The 20,602-nt window shown below is 41.9% G+C and overlaps 1 protein-coding gene across 1 annotated transcript in view; it reads right to left on the minus strand.

Annotated features, from left to right (window-relative positions):
- ESRRB (estrogen related receptor beta) overlaps positions 1-20,169 on the minus strand; it is a 135,530-nt gene extending 115,361 nt beyond the window's left edge. The window contains exon 1 of the mRNA XM_055812312.1: positions 20,017-20,169. Coding sequence (XP_055668287.1) covers positions 20,017-20,018 — 2 coding nt within the window. The 5' untranslated portion in view covers positions 20,019-20,169. The remainder of the gene's footprint in view (positions 1-20,016) is intronic.
- Positions 20,170-20,602: the final 433 nt, after the last annotated feature.

Below are 20,602 nucleotides of genomic sequence, written 5' to 3' on the forward strand. Positions count from 1 at the left end.
GAAGAGATTGCTAATTAGGGAACCCCTGCTGGGATCGGGCTGGCAGGAACAATGGTGAAACGGACGGGAGCACGCGTCCATTTAGAGAGGGGGGGAGAAGAGAGAAATGTGAGCTCCTCTGTAATGTAGTGCATCCTTCGCTCACACCATAAACAACAGGGCAGACAATTTTATAGAGCTTTTCACCTTTTAAAGCATGCTAATTTGTTTATAGGAAGCGATAATTTGGTGTGTGTTTGCATAGGTCAATGCCTGTAGTTTCTGTGTACAGTATGAATTGACGCATGCATGCATACATACACTCTTTAAGAAAATGCCTCTGGAAACAACTGTGTATCTACACAGCTGACTGTATATTTCTTGTTATTCGCTGAGCAGCACACATCAATCCTACACTAACAGGGAAAGAGGCTTAGAAAAGCCTGTTGATGAGTATTAACACAGTATTTTAATGCCTGAATTCACAAATCACCAAAGTTGAAAATGACTTACCAAATTAGTCAGTTCACCTGAGGCTTGCCCAGCAACTGCTTCCACTGCTTTGCCCAAGTGCTTTAAATGACAAGTGGACCTCCAGGAGGAGAAAATTTCACTATTAACACAACATTTTCTTAAAGTCATTCTGAAATTTCTTCTTAATTCAATTGCTCTAACTGTCCATGGGGGGGTCACAGGAGCTAAATTCACCTTTCTTAGCTGATGAATTGTGCACCAAAAAATTAGAAAAGATCTCCCTCACAGTGCCCCAGTATATCTGGACAACTTCATAAAACTGTACCAACAGCTCTTATATACATAGCATGCTCTTCTTTTGGGCTCTAGACACTTTTAACTCTTGTCAAAGAAAAAAAAAATACCTCCCCAACAGATCAACATGCAAATCATACCATTTATAAAATACAGCCTGTCAACAAAAGCAAATGCCTCACCTTTCTGTGCAAAGCTGATAGAAAGCAGTTGGAATCTATCCTGCATTGCTCAGTTAACTAAGTAATTCCATCAGGGAAGCACACAAGTACCATGTTAAAACTGAAAGTACAGCTTTCAACCACATATTTGACTTGCCATGCAGAAAACTTGCATATTGTTGATTAGCACAATGTACTGTGCACTAGGTGACTTATGTAAGCTAAAGCAAATTTCAAATTTTAAGCTTGAATTTACATTTCAGAATTCCCTTGCAGATACTGAAGCATTTGAATACACAAGTGTGCTTTCCCCTGAAAACCTTTTCAGTAAAGCACAAGTCTTAACAGAAAGTGAGCACTAAAGGGTGGAAACACAGTTGAACTGAAAATGACTTTCAAATTCACAGACTATTTCTCCCTGCTGTTTGCTCACCTCTAGTGTTTATATCCTTCAAACAGTTGTAGGTAGTTTTCATGTTCCCTTCTTAGTCATCACTTAGCCAAGCTCCACATATTTAGTTCTTTTGATCTTCCCTCATAAAAACAATCCCTCCAGCTCTGTTATCATTTTTGTTGTTCTTCTCTTACCACCTTCCAAGTTTCCTCTGTGTTTTTTGCTGCTAGTGCCCAGAGCTGAAAGTCTCATCAGAATGGTACCAAGCAAGAACACTACCTGCAGCACAATCAAGTCTCATATGAAGACCAACATTTGCAACCCACCCATTTTGCCCCCTTGGTCTGCCATGCTACAATGCCAACTCAGATTGAACTTGGCCATCACTATCATTCCCCCACACTCCCTCACTCCAGTTCTCCACTGTGTTGCACTTACCTGGTGGGAGTATTTCCCCTCATGTAGGTATAATCTGAAAGTAAAACCCTCTGCTAGAACCACACTCAAGAGTTGTTTTAGGTTGCTGACAAGCCTGTAGTTACCTATTGCACATACAAAACCTGACCACTTAAAAGCAAGGAAACATCTACCTAACAACACCAAGGGCCAAATTGTAATGTGGTGTACAGTGGCAGAACTCATTTGGTTTCACTGCAGCTGTACCGGTTTACACTAGCTGAGAAGCTATTTCCATAAATCTTATACTGTCCATATCACAAACAATCACATTATTCAGAGAAAGTACAAGGAAGGGTATATTTCACTCCAGTAGCTGCAATTCTGATGCATGAAGCCCCGTTACCGTGATTTCATAATCCAAATATTTTCTTTTTAGGGATACAGCTACAGTGAATGTACAAGCAATTCAATATATCTACCAACTGGTTCTGGAATTCTTTAGTAAAGCACTTACAATTGCTCTCTTGATAATCAAATTCTAATTTAATAGAAGAGGAATAAAACTCATGCTAAAATTATGGATGTACAAGCCACCTGCATTTGAGGCTGATGAATGGGCTTCATTACTGCATCCATTCACAGGGTCTGATTTGACTAGCCTTAATATCCTAGCAAAGGGGGGTGAAAGGAGGTGGCCTTCTCATGGCATTATAGCAGGCAGGTCGGGGGAGACATTGGAAGAAATAATCAAATGTTCTAAAATCCTGCAAGAGAGAAGAAAGCCCATTCTCAGATTGACCCTCTCTCGACCCTAACAACAGGCTACTAGTTCTGGCCTTGTGTGAAACACTTTTTCTTTTAGAATTTCCTTGAAGTAACTCTGTTCTTTACATCCATTCCTGTGCAAGGCGGGAAAGTGTAAATGTAAAAGCACCCAGGCCAGGATTTCTTCCCCTCATTCTTCCTGGAGCAACACAACTACATTCTACTACATACAGCATGGGTAAAGCCCAAATGCTTTTAGAGCACATTAAGTTTCTTTCCCTGGGAGATTTTAGTGTAAGATTTTTATTTAAAAATCACCAATGAAAGAACTGCATCTCTTCCTCCCCTCTGCAGAATTGTAGATTTTCCTTTCATTTGATACAAATAACACACACGTGTTACATTCAAAGAGCATAAAACTACATTGTTCTTGCCTATTTATTTCTTTTAGGAGTTCAGCTTTTACACATCAAGTTGTAGAAAAATGAAGTGCCTCTACGCAGGCTGCAGAATCTTTTTAATCCACCTCTGTTGCTGAAAGAGGAGATCCCACCATCCTTCCCACCCCAGCAACATTTGTCCTGTTTTCTCCCTTGTGTTAACACATGTGTTTGTACAGCTCAGATTGAGGAGCTGATCTGGGTTAAAAATGCCAGAAGGTTAGTTTAATTCAAAATGACCACAAACAGGATTACTATAAGTCCAGGTGTACACAAATATCTGTATGTGACATATGACCCCCACATTACAGCAGCTGTGAAAGTTGTGAAACCATTAGCAATGTCAAATGGTTTCTTAAAAAACACTCACATCCGGGGTATTTTTCTTTGAAAACTTCCCCATTCAGGTAGGTAAATAATGACATGGTTGAGACAGAATAAGATTGAAAGACATAAATTACTGAACTGAAAAGCGTGGTGCTGTCAAACTAATACCTGCTTGAAACAAAGTCTATTCAGTGAGAGATCTGAGAAGCATAATAAATTTAATTCCAAGAATAGGCTAAGGGGTGACCTGATCTAATTGTAAGTGGGGGGAAAATTAAAAGTGGAAAGTTCTTTAATCTAGCCTTAAAAGGATGTAAAGCAAGACTATTCCTGGTATCCAAACCTAGACAAATTTCACTTAGCAATAAAGACATTTTTAAACAGCAGGAACTGGCCATTGGGACAACTTGCCATGAGGCATGCTGGATAATCTATCACAATGTCTTTAAATCAAGGTTGTATGTCTCTCCAGAAGACAGTGATGAGAAGCTGCCTGGATAAGCGCAGGAGTTACTAGGTGGAATTTAATGGCCTGTGCTATGCAGTTAGGCCTAGAGCATCAGTGTGGTATGGGTCTGCCTTAAAATCTGTTTAGATTTCTTATGGTTCTATAAGAGTTGTAAAAAGCAAGACAAATGTATGCAAAGACAGTATCTGCTTTGGTCTGCTGAAACCATTCACTAAGAAGTGTCTGTGCTGTATCCACTATCCAATACTTGTTTGTTCCTTGTAAGCTTCAATTAAAAGGAGTCATACATGGGTTTTTTTAAGGCAATTTCTTATACATTGCAGTAACCTTTCTATGAAAAACTAGCCATTTTTACCAGAGGACATACGCTTCATCTACCAGAATGTATAAAGCATACATAAAGAATGTGTAAGCAAGGGCTGTGTATTGCATGAATCATAAACAAGAGGAAAAGCGGTCAGCTAAGTCTGTCCATGTCTTGAATTCAGTAATCTTGTGGGTGGAAGGGAGGGAGGGGGGGGGTGTGAGGTGAGGAAAAGGAGATTTTTTTTTTTAAGACCTTCTTTATTCTTTTGAAAGTTCATTCAAACTCCATAGAGTAAGTTGCCAATAAGAACAAATACTACAAATCCAGTACATCATGGTTACAAAATGAGTGAAGAGAGCTGTTTGTTGATCAGTCAGTCTCAATACATTTGCCTCGCTATCCAGGTTTGCCTTCACTATTCAGTATGCATTTTTGGTATGGGTGAGCTGGAAGCCTGTACTCAAGCCATGAACTCTGCTGTAACACATGCTCATAAACAGGAGAGGAAAATCCTTGTTCTTCCAGTTTCTCACATACTCCAGCTAACCAAACACTATTCTAGTTTTAACAGATAAAACAAATCTGTCATTTAATTCCAAGTGAATATAGCCATGTTCTATCAGAAGAGAGTCTGTCATAATACTGGGGAAAATATTTTTCTATTCTTCTCCATTACATGTCAATTTACTACTTTATTGCTTATTGAAGGCTTCTTAAAGGCACACACTGCTGTTCTCCAGCCCCCTCTCTGAATTGTTTCATAGAAGGCTGTTGTTTAAGAACTGATCACCTGTCCTTTCTGCAACATCTCTCAAACCTCAGCTTCTAAAACAATGTTAGGAAGACACACTTTCTTACTACAACTTACTGCCCCTTGGCTCTCACTAAGGAAAATCTATATTGCTTTTCCTCTACAGGGTTCATACCAGCCTTTTCATCCTGCCAGATTCTACCTTTCCATAAGGGTGACCCAGGATTAATTATGTTCAGCCCATCGTTCATCTAGAAAGGCAAAGAACTTAAAAGAAAATAAACTGTGTATCCACTGAATATTTTCTAGTTTTCTTCACTCTGAAATTAAACTCTCAACTCTTAAATATTCTAGCTGAATTCAATGAGGTGTCTTTTTTTAAAATCACTTCCTGAAACAACTGATTGTAGGGTTAAAAATCCTTGGCGACATGATGCCCCAGCCATACTTACTCATCTGAAATGCTACACTAGCACAGCCTGGGGAGAGAGGAAACAGAAGTGACCAGAGTAATTTGTGTTCTCAGTTTCAAGTACCTAACCAAAGAAGAAGTCCCTGAATCTTGGCAGATGCTGACTACCATTGCAGAGCTCCAGCGATGCATCCATGAGGGCTGCAGCAAGGCTGGCCCAGATCACAGATGCAGGACTCACCAGGTGGTAGCCTCTCTAGGTAGGATAGCCCCGTATCTTAGGGAGTGTTTTTATTGTCTAGACCTTGATGGTGACATTAGGGTTGAATGTTTATGGGTGAGAATCAGGAGGAAGGCCAACCAGGCAGATATCATGGTGGCAGTCTGCTGTAGACTACCCAACTGGGAAGAAGAGACAGATGAAATACTCAATAAGCAGCTGGGAGAAGTCTCACAGTCACCAGCCCTTGTTCTCACGGGGGACTTCAACTTAACAGATGTCTGCTGGAAATACCGTACAGAGAGAAGAAACAGTCTAGGAGGTTCCTGGAGTGTGTGGAAGATAAATTCTTGGCACAGCTGGTGAGGGAGCCAACTAGGGAAGGTGCCTGGCTGGACCTGCTTTTTGTGAACAGAGGAGGACTTGTGGGTGATTTGGTGGTTGGAGGCTGTCTTGGGCCCGGTGATCACAAAATGATAAGAGTTTTTGATTCCTGGAGGAGAGGGTCAGCAGAAATGTCGCCTTGGACTTCCAGAGTGCAGGCTTTGGCCTGTTTAGGAGATTGGCTGACAGAGTCCCTGGGGAGGCAGTCCTGAAGGGCCAAGGGGTCCAGGAAGGCTTCAAGAAGGAAATCTGAAAGGCGCAGGAGCAGGACATCCTCATGATGGATGGAAGAGGAGCTGGTGGGGAAGAAAGCCAGCCTGGCTGAACAGAGAGCATTGGCTGGAACTCAGGGAAAAAAGAAGAACTTATGACCTTTGGAAGAAGGGGCAGGCAACTCAGGAGGACTACAACAATGTCATGAAATTTGAAGGGCCAAAGCCCAACTAGAACTTAATCTGGCTACTGCTGTAAAAGCAATAAAAAAATGTTTCTATAAATTCATTGATACAAAAGAAGGGGCTAGGGAGGATCTCCATCCTTTATCAGACATGGTGGTGGTGGGGGGGGGAATCTAGTGGCAAAGGATGAGGACAAAGGATAAAGACTCAGGCGAAGAAGGCATTAACAGTAAGACCAGTTGTTTGCTGGATACCCAGCCCCCTGAGCTGGAAGACAGGGAGCAGAATGAAGCTCCCATAATCCAAGGGGAAACTGTTAGCAACCTGCTGCACCACTTAGACACACACAAGGCCAAGGGGCTGGATGGGATCCACCCAAGGGCACTGAGGGAGCTGGCAGAAGAGCTCACCAAGCCACTTGCAATCAAATTTATTACCAGTCCTGGCTAACTGGGGAGGCCCCAGTTGACTGGAAGTCAGCAAACGTGCAAGAAGGGCTGGAAGAAGGATCCAGGGAGCTACAGGCCTGTCAGCCTGACTTTGGTGCTGGGAAGGTTATGGAGCAGATCATCTTGAATGCCATCACACAGCTTGTCCAGGACAACCAGCCAGGGTTTATGAAAGGCAGGTCCTGCTTGGCAAACCCAATCTCTTTCTGTGACAAGGTGATCTGCTTAACGGATGAGGGAAAGGCTGTGGATGTTGTCTACCCAGACTTTTGTAAGGCCTTTGACACAGTTTCCCATGGCATTCTTCTGGAGAAACTGGCTGCTCATGGCTTGGACAGGCATACCATTCACTGGGTAAAAAAGTGGCTGTGTGGCCAGGCCCAAAGGCTTGTGGGACAGCCAGTCACAAGTGGTGTTTCCCAGGGCTCAGTGTTGGGGCCAGTTCTGTTCAATATCTTTATCAACGATCTGGGTGAGGGGATCCAGTGCACCCTCAGCAAGTTTGCAGATGACACCGAGTTGCCTGCTGGAGGGCAGGAAGGCTCTGCAGGGGGCTCTGGGCGGGCTGGACCGATGGGCTGATGCCAACTGTTTGAGGTGTAACAAGGCTCAGTACCGGGTCCTGCGCTGGGATCACAGCAACCCCACACAGTGCTACAGGCTGGGGCAGAGCGGCTGGAAAGCTGCCTGGGGGAAAGGACCTGGGGGTGCTGGTCAACAGCCACTGAACAGGAGCCAGCAGTGTGCCCAGGTGGCCAAGGCAGCCAACAGCGTCCTGGCTTGTGCTTGAAATAGTGTGGCCAGCAGGACCAGGGCAGTGCTCAGCGCCCTGTGCTTGGCAGTGGTGAGGCTGCACCTCGAATCCTGTGTTTGGTTTTGGGCCCCTCACTGCAAGAAATACAGAGGTGCTGGAGAGGGTCCAGAGAAGAGCAAGGAAGCTGGTGAAGGGTCTAGAAAAGAAGTCTTATGAAGAGCAGCTGAGGGAACTGGAGTTGTGTAGCCTGGAGAACAGGAGGCTGAGGGGGGACCTTGTTGCTCTCTACAACTACCTGAAAGGAGGTTGCAAGCAGGTGGGGGGCGGTCTCTTCTCCCAAGTGACAGGACAAGATGAAACAGCTTCAAGTTGCACCAGGGGAGGTTCAGATTGGATATTAGGAAAAATTTCTTCACTGAAAGGGTGGTCAGGCATTGGAACAGGCTGCCCAGGGAGGTGGTTGCGTCACCATCCCTGGAGATATTTAAAAGATTTATAGGTGTGGTGCTTGGGGACAGTTTAGTGGTGCACTTGGCAGTGCTAGGTTAACGGTTGGACTTGGTGATGTTAAAGGCCTTTTCCAACCTAAAAAATTATATGGTTCTCCAAAGGCCTTGTCCAGGCTGGAGAGATAATATCCTCCTACCCACAAAGAACTGCTACCTCTGACCGCCCTTGTACCCTAGCCTAGAAGACAAGTTTAAGACAAAGAAAAGAATCAGTAAACTGAAAGTGTAAAACCTTTTCAATAGAACTACAATAAAGATTATATCACAGTTCAAGAGACTGATGCAGTGTTGTAGCAGAGGGAAAAAATAAACAGAGACCCTACTGGAGGCAAGGAGGATTCAGAGACAGGACTTACTGTCCAAAAAGTATTGAAGAGTGGAAACAGTGAGGAAGGAACCGGCAACATGAGAGAGAACTAGGGAGAAAAAAGAAATTAAGAAATAATTTAAACTGAATAACCAGGAAAATTATCTTGTAGCAGAAGGAATTGAGCTGTGGAACTGTCACCCCAGAAGTGAACAGGGATGGAAGAAAGCTGTGCAAGCAAAGCAAATCAAAGAGAAGAAAAATAATTGAAAAAACCAAGAAGCTTTTCCCACCTCTGACTGCTGTGATTCCCCAATCTGGAATAGCTGGTAAACTTAGAAGAGGTGTAGCTACTATCGCAAAATATCTGTAGAAAATGGCACATCAGCACTTCCCTTCAAACCAGTAGCATGTTACTGATAGGAACGGTTTTCCATGCTCAGGAAAGATTATAGCCTTCCTCTTTAAGGGACATTGAAGCATGGGAGTATTTTTTCTTCCCTAATGATAGGAGAAGGAAATGAAGGAGGTCAGAGTCCTGTAGACCTCTCTGTACTCCCTGTGGTCTAGTTTAGGAGATTTAAAAGGATTCAGATTAACTGGGGTGGCTTTGTCGATTACACACAGAGAGGAAAATGACCCCATGTGGTAAGTGTTTCCAGGACAGCTGCTCCGTTGGTGAAACACTGCTGCATTCCAGAAATAAACTCCTACAGTCAAATTAGCAGCTCAAGTCCTCTCTCTGCAGAAATGTGCCTTTACTAAAGTTGCAGCAGTTCCCAAATGAATGGGAAACCAGCAGCATAAATTCCAGCTTGGCTCCAATTTTAAATAGAAAATGGTACAAAAAAGATGTTTGTACAATATCAAATCAGTCTTCATAGTCACATAATTGCCCCACATTACTGATGGGCTCAAAACAAAAAAGGAAAATTGGGAATATTTCAGGCTGGGTTGGAGAACTAAAACTAGCATGGTTCCCCAACACTCCAGATCTGTCACGAGTTTTTCAGGCCCGAGTGCATATCAGTGCTTCAGTGTAAGAGATTTTGGTTTTGATTCCCATGTGGGTCAGTATCTACCAATGCAAAGTACTGAAGAAACATGCAAAAGATTACAATCTACATTTGAAGCAAGATAGGAGGCACTGTTGCCCCTTGCCCAGCCTCTTCTAGCTCCCAGAAGGTAAAGCAGAGCTGTCTTCTCACTACAGAAGTGAATTCTGGGCCATGAAAGTAAATTTGCTCAGAAGCCCCAAGGCACTCATGTTTTACTGAAGACATACATTAAGCAGCAAAACTACATGAGACAGCTTCCAAGTTTACACAGGTGTACAACTACAAGTTTACAGATGGCTGTATTGGGGAAGGCCCCTAAATCGGGAGGGGAGGGGGGGGCAGTGAGGCAAGGGTGGGTAAAACACCAAGCTATACTTTTCAACAGATAACAGGGCACTTTTTCTAGGCTCACAGGGTAGGTATTGTACAAGAAGTAGGCTGCTCCACATAAGAACTGAGTGCACAAGTGTTTGTGATCCTTCCTCTCACACTGGACTCTCATCTTAAAAGCAAAATACCTTGTTCTTGTCCAAATGCTTCCTCTGTCAGGTGGGACCTGGGAAGGTGTTCCCAGATGCTCCAGTGCAGAAGCAAGGTCCTGCAGGCACATCACTCCCCTTCACCCACAGATGGGAAAGATGAAGCCAGAAGTTAAAGGAACAAGTACCAGCATGGCAAAGTCCCTGCTGGATGTTTAGTGTAGTGCCCATTTATTTCAAGAAACTTTCACCAACTGGTGATACAGCAATGCAGCTCCTCTGACTGAACACACTGCCAAACCAAAACCCATCAAGTGACTAAACCTTCTGCAGACTATGCATTGCAGATTAGAGGTTGTTACACATTGAAACAAACTCACAGCTGCTGCATAATGTGGTCTTAAACATAAATATCTGAAAGCATCCTCTAACCTATTGACTCTTTCTCTTTGGGCCTGCTCCTGCCTTGCAAATTCCACTGCAAGAGCCACCCAGTCAGTGGGAAGGAACACACTACCAATCAGAAAGGATAAATTCAGGAAGCATCATTTCTGCTTAGCTCAGCCTTGCTCCCTGGTTGCTTTCTTGTCATCACTGCTACTTTCACAGTGACATAGCTTATCTATCCTAGGGATTTTCACAGCTTTAAAACACTGCCTTTAACAGTAGGAAAACATTCTGGGTAAGCACAATCAGGTACCTCAAAATACAGATATTGCATGTCTGTAACAGAGTATCGTGTAAACAAGTAATTCAGCTATCTGCAAAGAATGACAACACCGATTCCAGTTGCAAGAAAAGCTGTGAGGACAGCTATGCCAGGTCAAGGTACGAAGTCACCTAGTCCTATATTCTGTCTCTGATACCAACCACTAACACCTGCTCAGGGAAAGACTGTAAGAAGGAAGAATGTTTTCCCTGCTCTTCACCTCGCTGCACCTTTGTAGACCTCAAAATGTGAGGCTGTGGCTTAGGCTTTCCCCTCTAGACCATAACACATACTGGCCACTGATGAATTCACGTTCCATATATTCCTTCGTATCTTTTTGAATCCACCCATAACATCACCGCTGAATGATGGAGAGGCCAACAAATCCCACAGTTTAATTTTGTGTTATGTGAAAAAATACTTCCTTCGGTTTATTTAAAGCATTTTTTTTAAAAGAGAAAAGGATGACTACAGCATTGAAAAAAGGGGGGAAACAAACATGCAGCAGAGCTCTCTTCTTAGCTAAGAAAATGGAGGTGCTAATTTTTTTTAAGAATTAGGCAGTTATTAAACAGGAAAATAAAGGCCTATGCTCTTTTTTCCTTATCTTTTAGTTGAGTGCAAAGCAAGTAAAGCCACCTGTACTTCAAACATGCCACACCTGTAGCAATACATTACCACAAATTCCTATCTCTGTTACCCTCATCTTTCTTCTAACCAGACTTCATGACTGACTCTACCCCCTTGAGATTCAAGTCTCTCGCCTTGAATCAGATTGGAAGCTCTTTCAGACAGAAGCTGTCTCATGGCTAAATGCAGCAGCCCCAGCAGTAGGGAACATGTCAAGATACAAACAATGAGGGTAAAATGGAAGCAACAGCCAAAGCTGCCAGTATAACTTGTAGCCATAGTCTGACAGCTGGTTAAAAAGAAGTGGAACAGTCATAGCATGAGATTTATTTAGTAGTACTAAGTAGTAGATAATAATTTTACGTTACATAATACACAATATTGCATACTATATTAAACTCAGTATTGTGAGCCTCTAATGTTCAATTACTGGTGAAGTCCCAAAATAAACATAATTATATTCTATATGATACATCAGTGGTTATTCTTATCACCCTCTTTAAAAAAAGATAGTTGGCATTGCTTTTTAGTTGTTCCCTGAAACCTGTGGTCTAGACACTTTTCTTCTTTTAAAACAAAACTGCCTTTTTTCTCATCCTTTGCTTTCACATGGTGGAGATGTAAATTCAAACACCAAGTACAACGATAAAGTTGTTGGCAACTTCAAAGAGGATGAAGTACAGAAATGATATATAGGGTAATTAAATAGTTCTGTAAGTTATTTGCGTATCTCTCTATATAAAGCTGGCCTGACTTAATAAAGAAGCATTTCACAATAGCTTTTTGGCCCTCCTGGCTTTCTACAAGTTTTTGCAATACCCTCCAAATGGTCTTGAACTTTCCTGGCCTTCTGACCTGGCTATGTGAAGCTGCAGAGACCTGCCTGAGATTCCTCAGGACACAACACCACATCCAGAAAGTGCAAAGCACGTACAAGTACAAAGCACAGAGAAAAGAGATAGAGAGCCTGAAGAGCAAGCTGCGCTTACTTCTATGTGTGAGAGTCCAAATCTTGTAGTTATCAGCAATGGTCCAGTTAACAGTGCAAGCCAAGCCCAGTTAATCAGCTGACTGTAGCTGGTGCCTCAGGGGGAACAGTGTGAGGGCTTTCCCAGCCCACTGTGCTACAAGGACAGCTCAGAGCCCAGAAACAGGCAGGAACGTACGCCCCACCAGCCCATGGCTGCCAAAGCACCCAACAGATCCTGTTGACCAGGCTGACATTCTGCATGCTGTGCTCTTTGGACATGTTTCATGCACCTGTAGGGGTGGTGTACCTGAGCAGATAAAAAGCATTGTTCCTCCAGTGGCCCTGGCAGCAGGTAGGTGTTTCTCCCTTTGCCGCCCTGAGGCCAGAAAGAAATGCCTGACCTCTTAGGGCAGGTGGGATGTTTCATCATCGACCCCCCCTCAGGCCACACAGGTGGCTAGAAGTTAGCATTAGGCTCACAATGATCAAAAGCACTCAACCACTCTGTTTCAACTTAGAAGACCAGCTGGGGGGGGTTGGGGGGGAGGTGACTGCCAATTGGCCAGAAAAGGGAAGGGAGGGAAAAGGGTGGGAGAGATGGTTACCCTGTGACATGATAGCCTGATACTTCATGGAATTCTACAGACCAAGACACTGCCAGCAAACACTCAGTATAGCAACTCACAAACTACCATTTGCAGCCAATCTCCATTAAAGACTATAAAATAACACTTGCTGAGCTACCTCTCTGCACACACACCTCTCCGTACAAGCAGACGGACAAGTGGTAAACTAGATAGGTGTCTAGCACAGGCTTTTCTGGAATGGGTTAGCAACAGAGCAGCTCTTCCTTTGCACTATCCAAGGTAAACAGAGGATGTTGCTGGTACAAAGTGCCTCAAAGTGGCAGGAACAGCATTATCACTTCAGTGCTGTTTCCTGAAGGATCAATAAGCCAAGACAATCAATTCTTCTGGCTAGTCCTTATTCCCCAGGAGAAGCTGTGGCTCTCATCCCCCATCATTTAACCCTTCACAAACACAGCAGCAGCCCCATTAATTCTGCCCTCCTTAAACACACATTCCATGAGCCCATATGCCAGAAGAGACTACAGAGCTGGAAGTAATGTAGCCAGGTGAACATGATGCGGCAGAGAGGTATGGCCCATTACTTCAGCACAGCAATAACATGTCTAGATACTGCCCTTTGAGCACATGGCATTGCCCTGAGCAAGGCATCCTTGCATCCGATTTCTTTGCACAGGATAGAGGGTCCCGAAGAAACCATAGCTCTGTATGCCCCACTACTACTCTGTGCAGGGAGCCCAGAGCACCAGCTGATACTCACAGAAGGGGGCTGCATAGGCAGTAGATGGCATGGACAGTCATCAGAGGTCACAAGAGCAGAGCCTATTTAGGGACACAGAAAACTGAAGTTTAATCCTATATAGCAAAATGAGAGTAAGAGGGATGGGGAGAAAACTCAGGAAGAATGGCAGACTCATATGGTTATTTGCAATGTAAGTAAGGGAATGGGGGCTAGTGGAGGCAAAACACAGGACTGTACTCAGAGCTTGTATTAACACAAAGCATTTTGCTGTGCAGTTCTCCACAGATCCTGGAGAACAGACAAGGAGGAACCCCATTTAAGATGGGCAAAACACATCACATCAGTGAAGAGACTCACCTTAAACAGAACAGGGAGTCTGTCAGAGCTAGAATTAAAGAACAGTAAACCAAACAGCTTGCTATAAAGACTGGCCATGAATACATTAAAGCTGTACACAGAAGTTTCCACCTAAAAAGCAGTGGGGCTTGGGATAGACTCCTAGAATGACTTTTGGCCAAAGTGTTAGAAAGGATGCCGAGGCAATGAATCCCTTCTTAGCCCATGTTTGACTCACAGAATCCTTGCTGTTTGCCCCCATGCAAAGACAGCATTAGCCAATAGTTATAACTTGAGTGCTCCCATACTCTCAGTGCTACAGACTGTAGATCTAAACAGTATGACCAAGAGAATCATGTTCACATGATCTCTTCACCAATCTACATGAATTCACATCACCACAGAGAAAGGTTGAAATCCCCTGTACTTGGCCATGGGGACATGATGCAACAGGGAAGAACTTCTAATTTAGAGGGAAGCAGTAGAAAGAGCTGTCAATGAGAGTAACTGCAATTTAAAAAAGCCCAGGAGACCTGTAGGAAATGAAAGGCCTGAGGATGGAGAACAAAGCAAACAAAAAGAAAGCTGTCTGGCAAGCCTGGTGGCGGATGTACCCTCTCTTGTCACCCAGAAAGTCATCCTCTAGGTCCTGTGAGCTTTAGAAGGATGTCAATGAAATGCCTATGTTTTAATATATGGCTACCGGTCATTTGCTCAGGTCTACTGCAAAGAGTTGATCATGGGAGGCTGAGGAAACAAGAACTTCTGGAGTGCATTTCCTGCTGATCCAGCAAACACAATTATGAAGAGAAAGAGAACCCATTCTGAGAGCAGCATGAAACTCTTGTGAGCAGGATCATTCACATCTCACATCGTTGAAGGAAAGGAAGAACAGCAGTGGCTCCTTAATGAATAAAAATAGCCACTTATGCTTCCCTCTCATACATGCTGGACATATGCTTTCCAGTATCCAAATAACAAGATTTAGTTGCATTTTTTACCCCATTAGAAAAGGTAATTTCCCCTAAAGACATAGCCCTTTTTCTGAAGACTTTCAAGAGTCCTGAGACTTTAAAACTGTCATTACTTTCAAGTCATCGTGTCAGCTAAACTGTGTGCTTTAAAAGTTTGAAGAGTTGCAGTATTTCCTTCCCCAAAATTCCTACACTACTATAAAATAATTTTTGAAGTACTTGTGGCATGCATGGAGGACAAGAACACAGTAGCTTTCTGTGTAGCTTGTAAAGAAGTTGAAAATCGGTTTTCAGTTCCCCAGCTCTTCATAAACTGTATATACACCAGGCAAAGCTGCACTGAAATGCAGCCACCTTGGGGGTAACCGGCAGCAGGTCATTCATAGGATTTAGCATAGCACCGAAAAGGACAAAAAGGAGAAGGAAGAGTATTCTGCCTGAAAGGTCAGCAGGGGAAATTTGAGTATAAACTGCTAGGCCATGGTCACAGCAGAATAGTGCAAGAGAGGAAAAGGCGGAGGCAAACAGAAGGGGAATGGGCATGGGAAGGGGAGGAAGGCAGGAAGAAAAAAGTGTTATACAGTGTTCAGCTCAGCTACAGAAAGCTCATGTCTCAAAGTGATCTGCTGTGGGTGCCAGTTAGTAGAAGGAAAGAACACAATTATTATGTATTTCAAATGCATTTAATAACGTACACTCTAGCTGATGGTGTTCTCCTCAGCAGGTCCAGGCACAGAGCACAAAGAGAAAGGGGCCTCAGGCATTCACATCAGGTCCCAGTTTTAAATAATTTTTAAACTAGGGCAAGGTGCCAATTCTTACTTCAAGGTGCTGCACCCAGATAGACATGTCAGCAAAACCAAGGTCAGTGTATACAGGATGACCATCGATACACATGGCTCCAGACTAAACAAGAACTTACTTTTTTTAGCCAAAGTTTACCACTTTTGAGTAATAAATCTGGAGCTTCATCTCAACAAGAGTCACCAAGACCAAAATCAGTTCTAGTGCACAGGACAATGCCATTGAATATTATACTAGCCTTCTACCTGCTTGTCTTACCAAAATCAGAAAACCTTTTTGGTGACTTGTACCAAATGTATTTAAAAAAACAACAAACAAAAAAACCCACAAAAAAACCCCCAAAAAATCCCCACCAAACCAAAAAACCAAAGTTGTGTAACTCTTATTGCCAGCACAAAACCCACTTGTTTTCATGCTGTGCACCTGTGTCAGTGATTTGCAGTTTTTGCCATGGGGATTTATATAATAAGATTGTTCTCTTGTAGATCTTGGAGTAATTTTGATGGTATCATTTTAAAGGCAGGGAAACGGCCAAGTTGTATCTCCACGTTCCTCAGTGTGTCATAAGACAGCAGGTTTCTACCCCAGTTCCTTTTCAGGACCTTTTTACAGAAAAGACACAGGATCATGGCACAGTCTTGATTTTCTGCGGTTCACCTGCCACAAATTTTCCAAGTCCAAGCTCAGGACAAAAAAGCCTACTGCTGGCTAGTTCACAACACACCAGGCCTTAGCAGCACAGAGGTCCTCTGCTTGCTGCAGGCAGGCCAGCCTGCTCTTTTTCAGCAGCAGCAGGGTCTACCCAAGCATGTATTATGAACTCATCACAAAAGCAATCAGACATTAATTTGGTCAATCATTCCTGTGACAGCAAATCCAGTTCTCCAGCTAGACTATTTGACACAAGACTCCAGCTAAACTGAAGGACAGAAAAAATGCTTCAAGATATACCAGTCTACAGAACAGAAACAGAACAATTTAGATATTGACCTACCCACACTTCTTTATCTTTCCTTTTTTTTTTTTTTCTTTTTTTAAAAGAAAAGGTTACCCAAGAGTTAAGTAGAGCCAAAAATATAAAGCATTTAAAAATTTAAATCGGGACTTCCAGGCATTAATAACAAAAAGGCAGCCCACCCTCCTCATTCAGAGGAGTATTTATTTGAAGTTTCTATTAGGCTGCTGCATGCAACTGCGTGTATCCTGCTTCACTAAAGAAGAGGCTTTTTGAAGCATCACTTGACTTTGTTTTAAATATCTCGCTACAGTTTCCATTTTAGCTCTGTGAGATGATTATTTTCTCTCACCAAACTGAAGTTATACAGCAGTTGAAAATGCTGATGGCTTAACTGGTTTCCTTCCCCCCCACCCCCCTCCACAGCAGCCCTGCGGGGTTTTAACTCTTTCTGCAGCACTGAAATGCTGCTTTTGGAGTTCAATGTTTAACTCGCGCTGGGAGACTCATAAATATTCGGAGTCACTCTCTCCCTCTCTGTTTGATTAGGAAATGAGCCTTTAACTCAATGTAATCCCCAAGCCATTAACAAAAAAGCCCTCAACAGCTCCACTATTAGAATTTCACTCCTAACCCACAGAGGATTGAATTAGATTAACATAACTACCCGCAATCTGAGTTTATTTTCTGTGCCAGATAGAAATGTGTCTTCAGGAAAGGAAAAGAAGAGAATGGGAGAGCAAGCATAGCATTATGAAATGTAAAAATAGAGAGATGAGAAATAGATGGACAGATGTACAGGTGAAGCGATAAAAGAGGTAAGAGAGAGCGAGAGAGAGATAGCTACACAATCTTTAATAACTGGCTGCTGGCTTTGGGAGGTTTATTCAGAAGGCCCCTAAAACCACAGAATTGTTTCAAGAAGAGTATTTTTTTCCTGCTGGTGTTTACTCCATATTCTCAGGGATTTACAGCAAGACACCTGAGCATGCTGTACTCCAGACACCTGTGCAGCAGATTTGGCACAGGTTTTATTTATAATTCCCAAGAGATGTCATACTCAGCAATGAAAGGAGGGGCATGAAGGAGAGAATCTGCATGTCAATCATTACTTTGCAGGCAAAGAAACAAATAAACTAGGATGAAACAAAATATGTTCTTTGGTTTTTTAAGGAATGAAAAAAAATCATGCAATAACCCTGTGAAAAACTACACTGTGTAGAATAAGTCAGTTTGAAGGTTGATAGGTGCTTAGTCCACAAAACATGACACATTAGTGAAGCAGAAACTAAATAACAAAGACTTCCTTCCACATAATGCATCAAAGTCTTCCCTCTAACCACAGATAACTCCCTCTCTCCCTCCCTCCAAATAAAAGTAGTCCCATAAACCATTGATTGGTATGCTACAGGACAGTAGTAGTTTGCTTATTTTTTTCCAAATGCAGTAATAAAAAGATATGGCAGGTTTAACAGGGGAAAAGACCCACATGCGGTTGAAAGAGGAAGATGAAGTCCAGCAATGTGGACACAACTATTGCATAGTCCAAGAAAATTCTTAAGGGTAAATATTTTCTATCTTTATACTTGAAGGACTTTCGAAATTCTTGGATTCTGCAAAAAAATGTATAGTAAAAAGCTTTTGTAGTAATTCTAGAGCATAGTCATGCTGATATTTCTGTTTGTGTAGGGAAGAAAAAGATTTTTATTTTTATTTTTCAGGTGATAAGATGTCTCTCAGTTTTCAATTTTTAGGGGGACCTCAGACCAGCTATATTCTTTGTTAGTTACAGAGTCAGCAATTTTATTTCTTTAATGCCTTTCAGAAAAATCTGCTCTCCCTTTATTACACAATAACGCTGCATTGTCACAGAGAGGCAATAAATGTAATATCATGGCAAAACAAACAGAAAAGGGACTTTAAATAATTCAAATACATTCATTTTTTAGTAAAGCAAGAAGTCTTAATAATCAAGACGAAGCCTCCTGTGATGAGAATGGTCAGGCTGACAGTTTTGTTTTATATGGGGGGGAGGGGAGCTTTATGGCAAGAGGTGTATTGCAATGATCATTTTGGGCAGTATTTCTGTATGTAAATTCACCAGGTTTATCCATATTGCCCTAAAAGCCTTCCTTATATCTAGAATTCTAGGTGAAAGATCAAGTATTTATATCAATGGTTAAAAACTTAGAATTAATTTGTAGTCAGTATTTTTTGTTGCTATAACTTAAGTTAAAAACTTTGAGTATTGTAAAATGTACATAAAAGAAATGAAAAATAAATAAATAACAAGCCTATTTGCCACTTTTCTACAGTCAGTCCAAGCAATTCAGCTATCATGTATTTCTTAGGACTTGATATTTTAACTGTGAGACTGCTCTAATTTTATTATACTATTTTTATTAGACACTTGTTCCCCCAAATTATTTTATGTTTAGCTTCATTTTATTTGTTGTTGCTTTCGAAAGTAGTAAATTGTAGGGGAAAAAAGTTTTTCGAACATATATTTCATGAGACAATTAAACTTAGAAACTTAACATACTAAAATAAAAAACTGTAATGTTGGCATTTTTGGGATAGACATTATACATACAAGAAATAAAGGAATTTTTTCTATACTGAAAAATAAATATTAAAACAAAATTATGTAAAAGAGAGAACTCAAACCTCTGAGGTAAAAATATGGAACAAGAAAAACCTCTTTTTATTTTGACAGAAAATGTTATGCTAAAATCTATTAATAAAACCAATTTCTGACTAATTATTATCTTCCCTCTCTTCATATTCCTGTTAACAAAAATACTCCAAAAAATATAACATTCTTCAAACATTTTGCATTTTGGCTGCTTTAAAGTAAACAGCTCATTGGTGATGAGAGAGTAAGTTCCTCCTTTGATTGCCACTGCACCGACTTTGCAAAGACTTGCACCCCTCTTTTGCCACTGAAGAGTCTTCAGTTACTTTGGGACATTTAAGATTAAAGAAACATCAACTGCTTAACAGTAAATGCATTCAGTAAAAGAAAAATTTCATTTCACCTTCCTGCTAAGAGAAGATTTGATAGGAAGCTAGGAAGGGGGTGCTGGGGTTTTTTGATAGAGGAAAGGGTGTCGTTTGGTTCTTTTAAGACAGGACTGCTGAAGTTTCCAGGTTTGCTTTTACCAGCATGGGATAAATAGCACCTGTCCTTGGTAAGCCCTTAAGCAGAGTTACGTTATACATTGACCTTTTTGGAATGCCAGCAAACCTGACCGTTTCTATTCCCAAAACAAAACTGTTCCACTCAAACTTTCATTTGATTATTTCCATAGGAAAAAGCCACTCTCAAATAGCAAAACTGCCTGATTTCTACAAAGTTCTGAACCAACTCCTCTCCTTGTGGGTCACACTGACCTTCCTTTGACAGTGTGAAAATAAAAAAAAATAAATTATTACCTTTAACCATATCGAGATGCTGCCATAATTTTTAGCCCATATAAAAGGATTGGTGCAGAACAACATTTGGATAAAAAAAACCAAAAACCCAATGACAAAAACCAACCCTATAAATGCAATAAAACGTAGAAGTTTGCTACTTACATGCTGCAGGCTGGGAGATGAAGCTTGAGGCTGGAGTAGAATTTCCCTTGCCCTCAGGTGTTTCTAATTGCTGATTAAATATCTTTTGGTTCCGCCTGCACCAGCCGACAGTCCCCTCTGCGTCTCTGCCTCTCTTTGTGACTAGGACACAGTACTCCGAGTCCCAACCTATAAATAGATCCCAGCTCTGTGATTGATATAACAGGCAGCTGACAAAAAAAAAAAAAAAAAAAAAAAAAAAGAGAGAGAGAGAAAAGAAAAAAAAAAAAAGAAAAAAAAAAAAAAAAAGAGAGAGAAAAGAAATAACCAGGTCTTAAGCAAAGCAGCAAAAGCTGGGCTTTTAACTCTGCACTGAGCCCAGGGAGGAGTCCCCCACAGTCACCCGTGGGCATCAGAAAAAGAAAGTGCAAGGCAATTACTTTCCCAGCAGCATTACAGCAACTTGAGGCACGTAAAGCGAATGAACAAAATTCAATGCACAAAGAAGGAGAGAGAAAGCATAACTGGCAGACTGCTTCCAACTCTTCTGCAATTTAACAAAAATAAATGCCATTTTAAAAACAAGTTGGGGATTCTGACAGAATGA

The sequence above is a fragment of the Falco peregrinus genome, chromosome 1 (genome assembly GCF_023634155.1).
Source record: "Falco peregrinus isolate bFalPer1 chromosome 1, bFalPer1.pri, whole genome shotgun sequence".
In the NCBI taxonomy this organism is placed as follows: domain Eukaryota; kingdom Metazoa; phylum Chordata; class Aves; order Falconiformes; family Falconidae; genus Falco; species Falco peregrinus.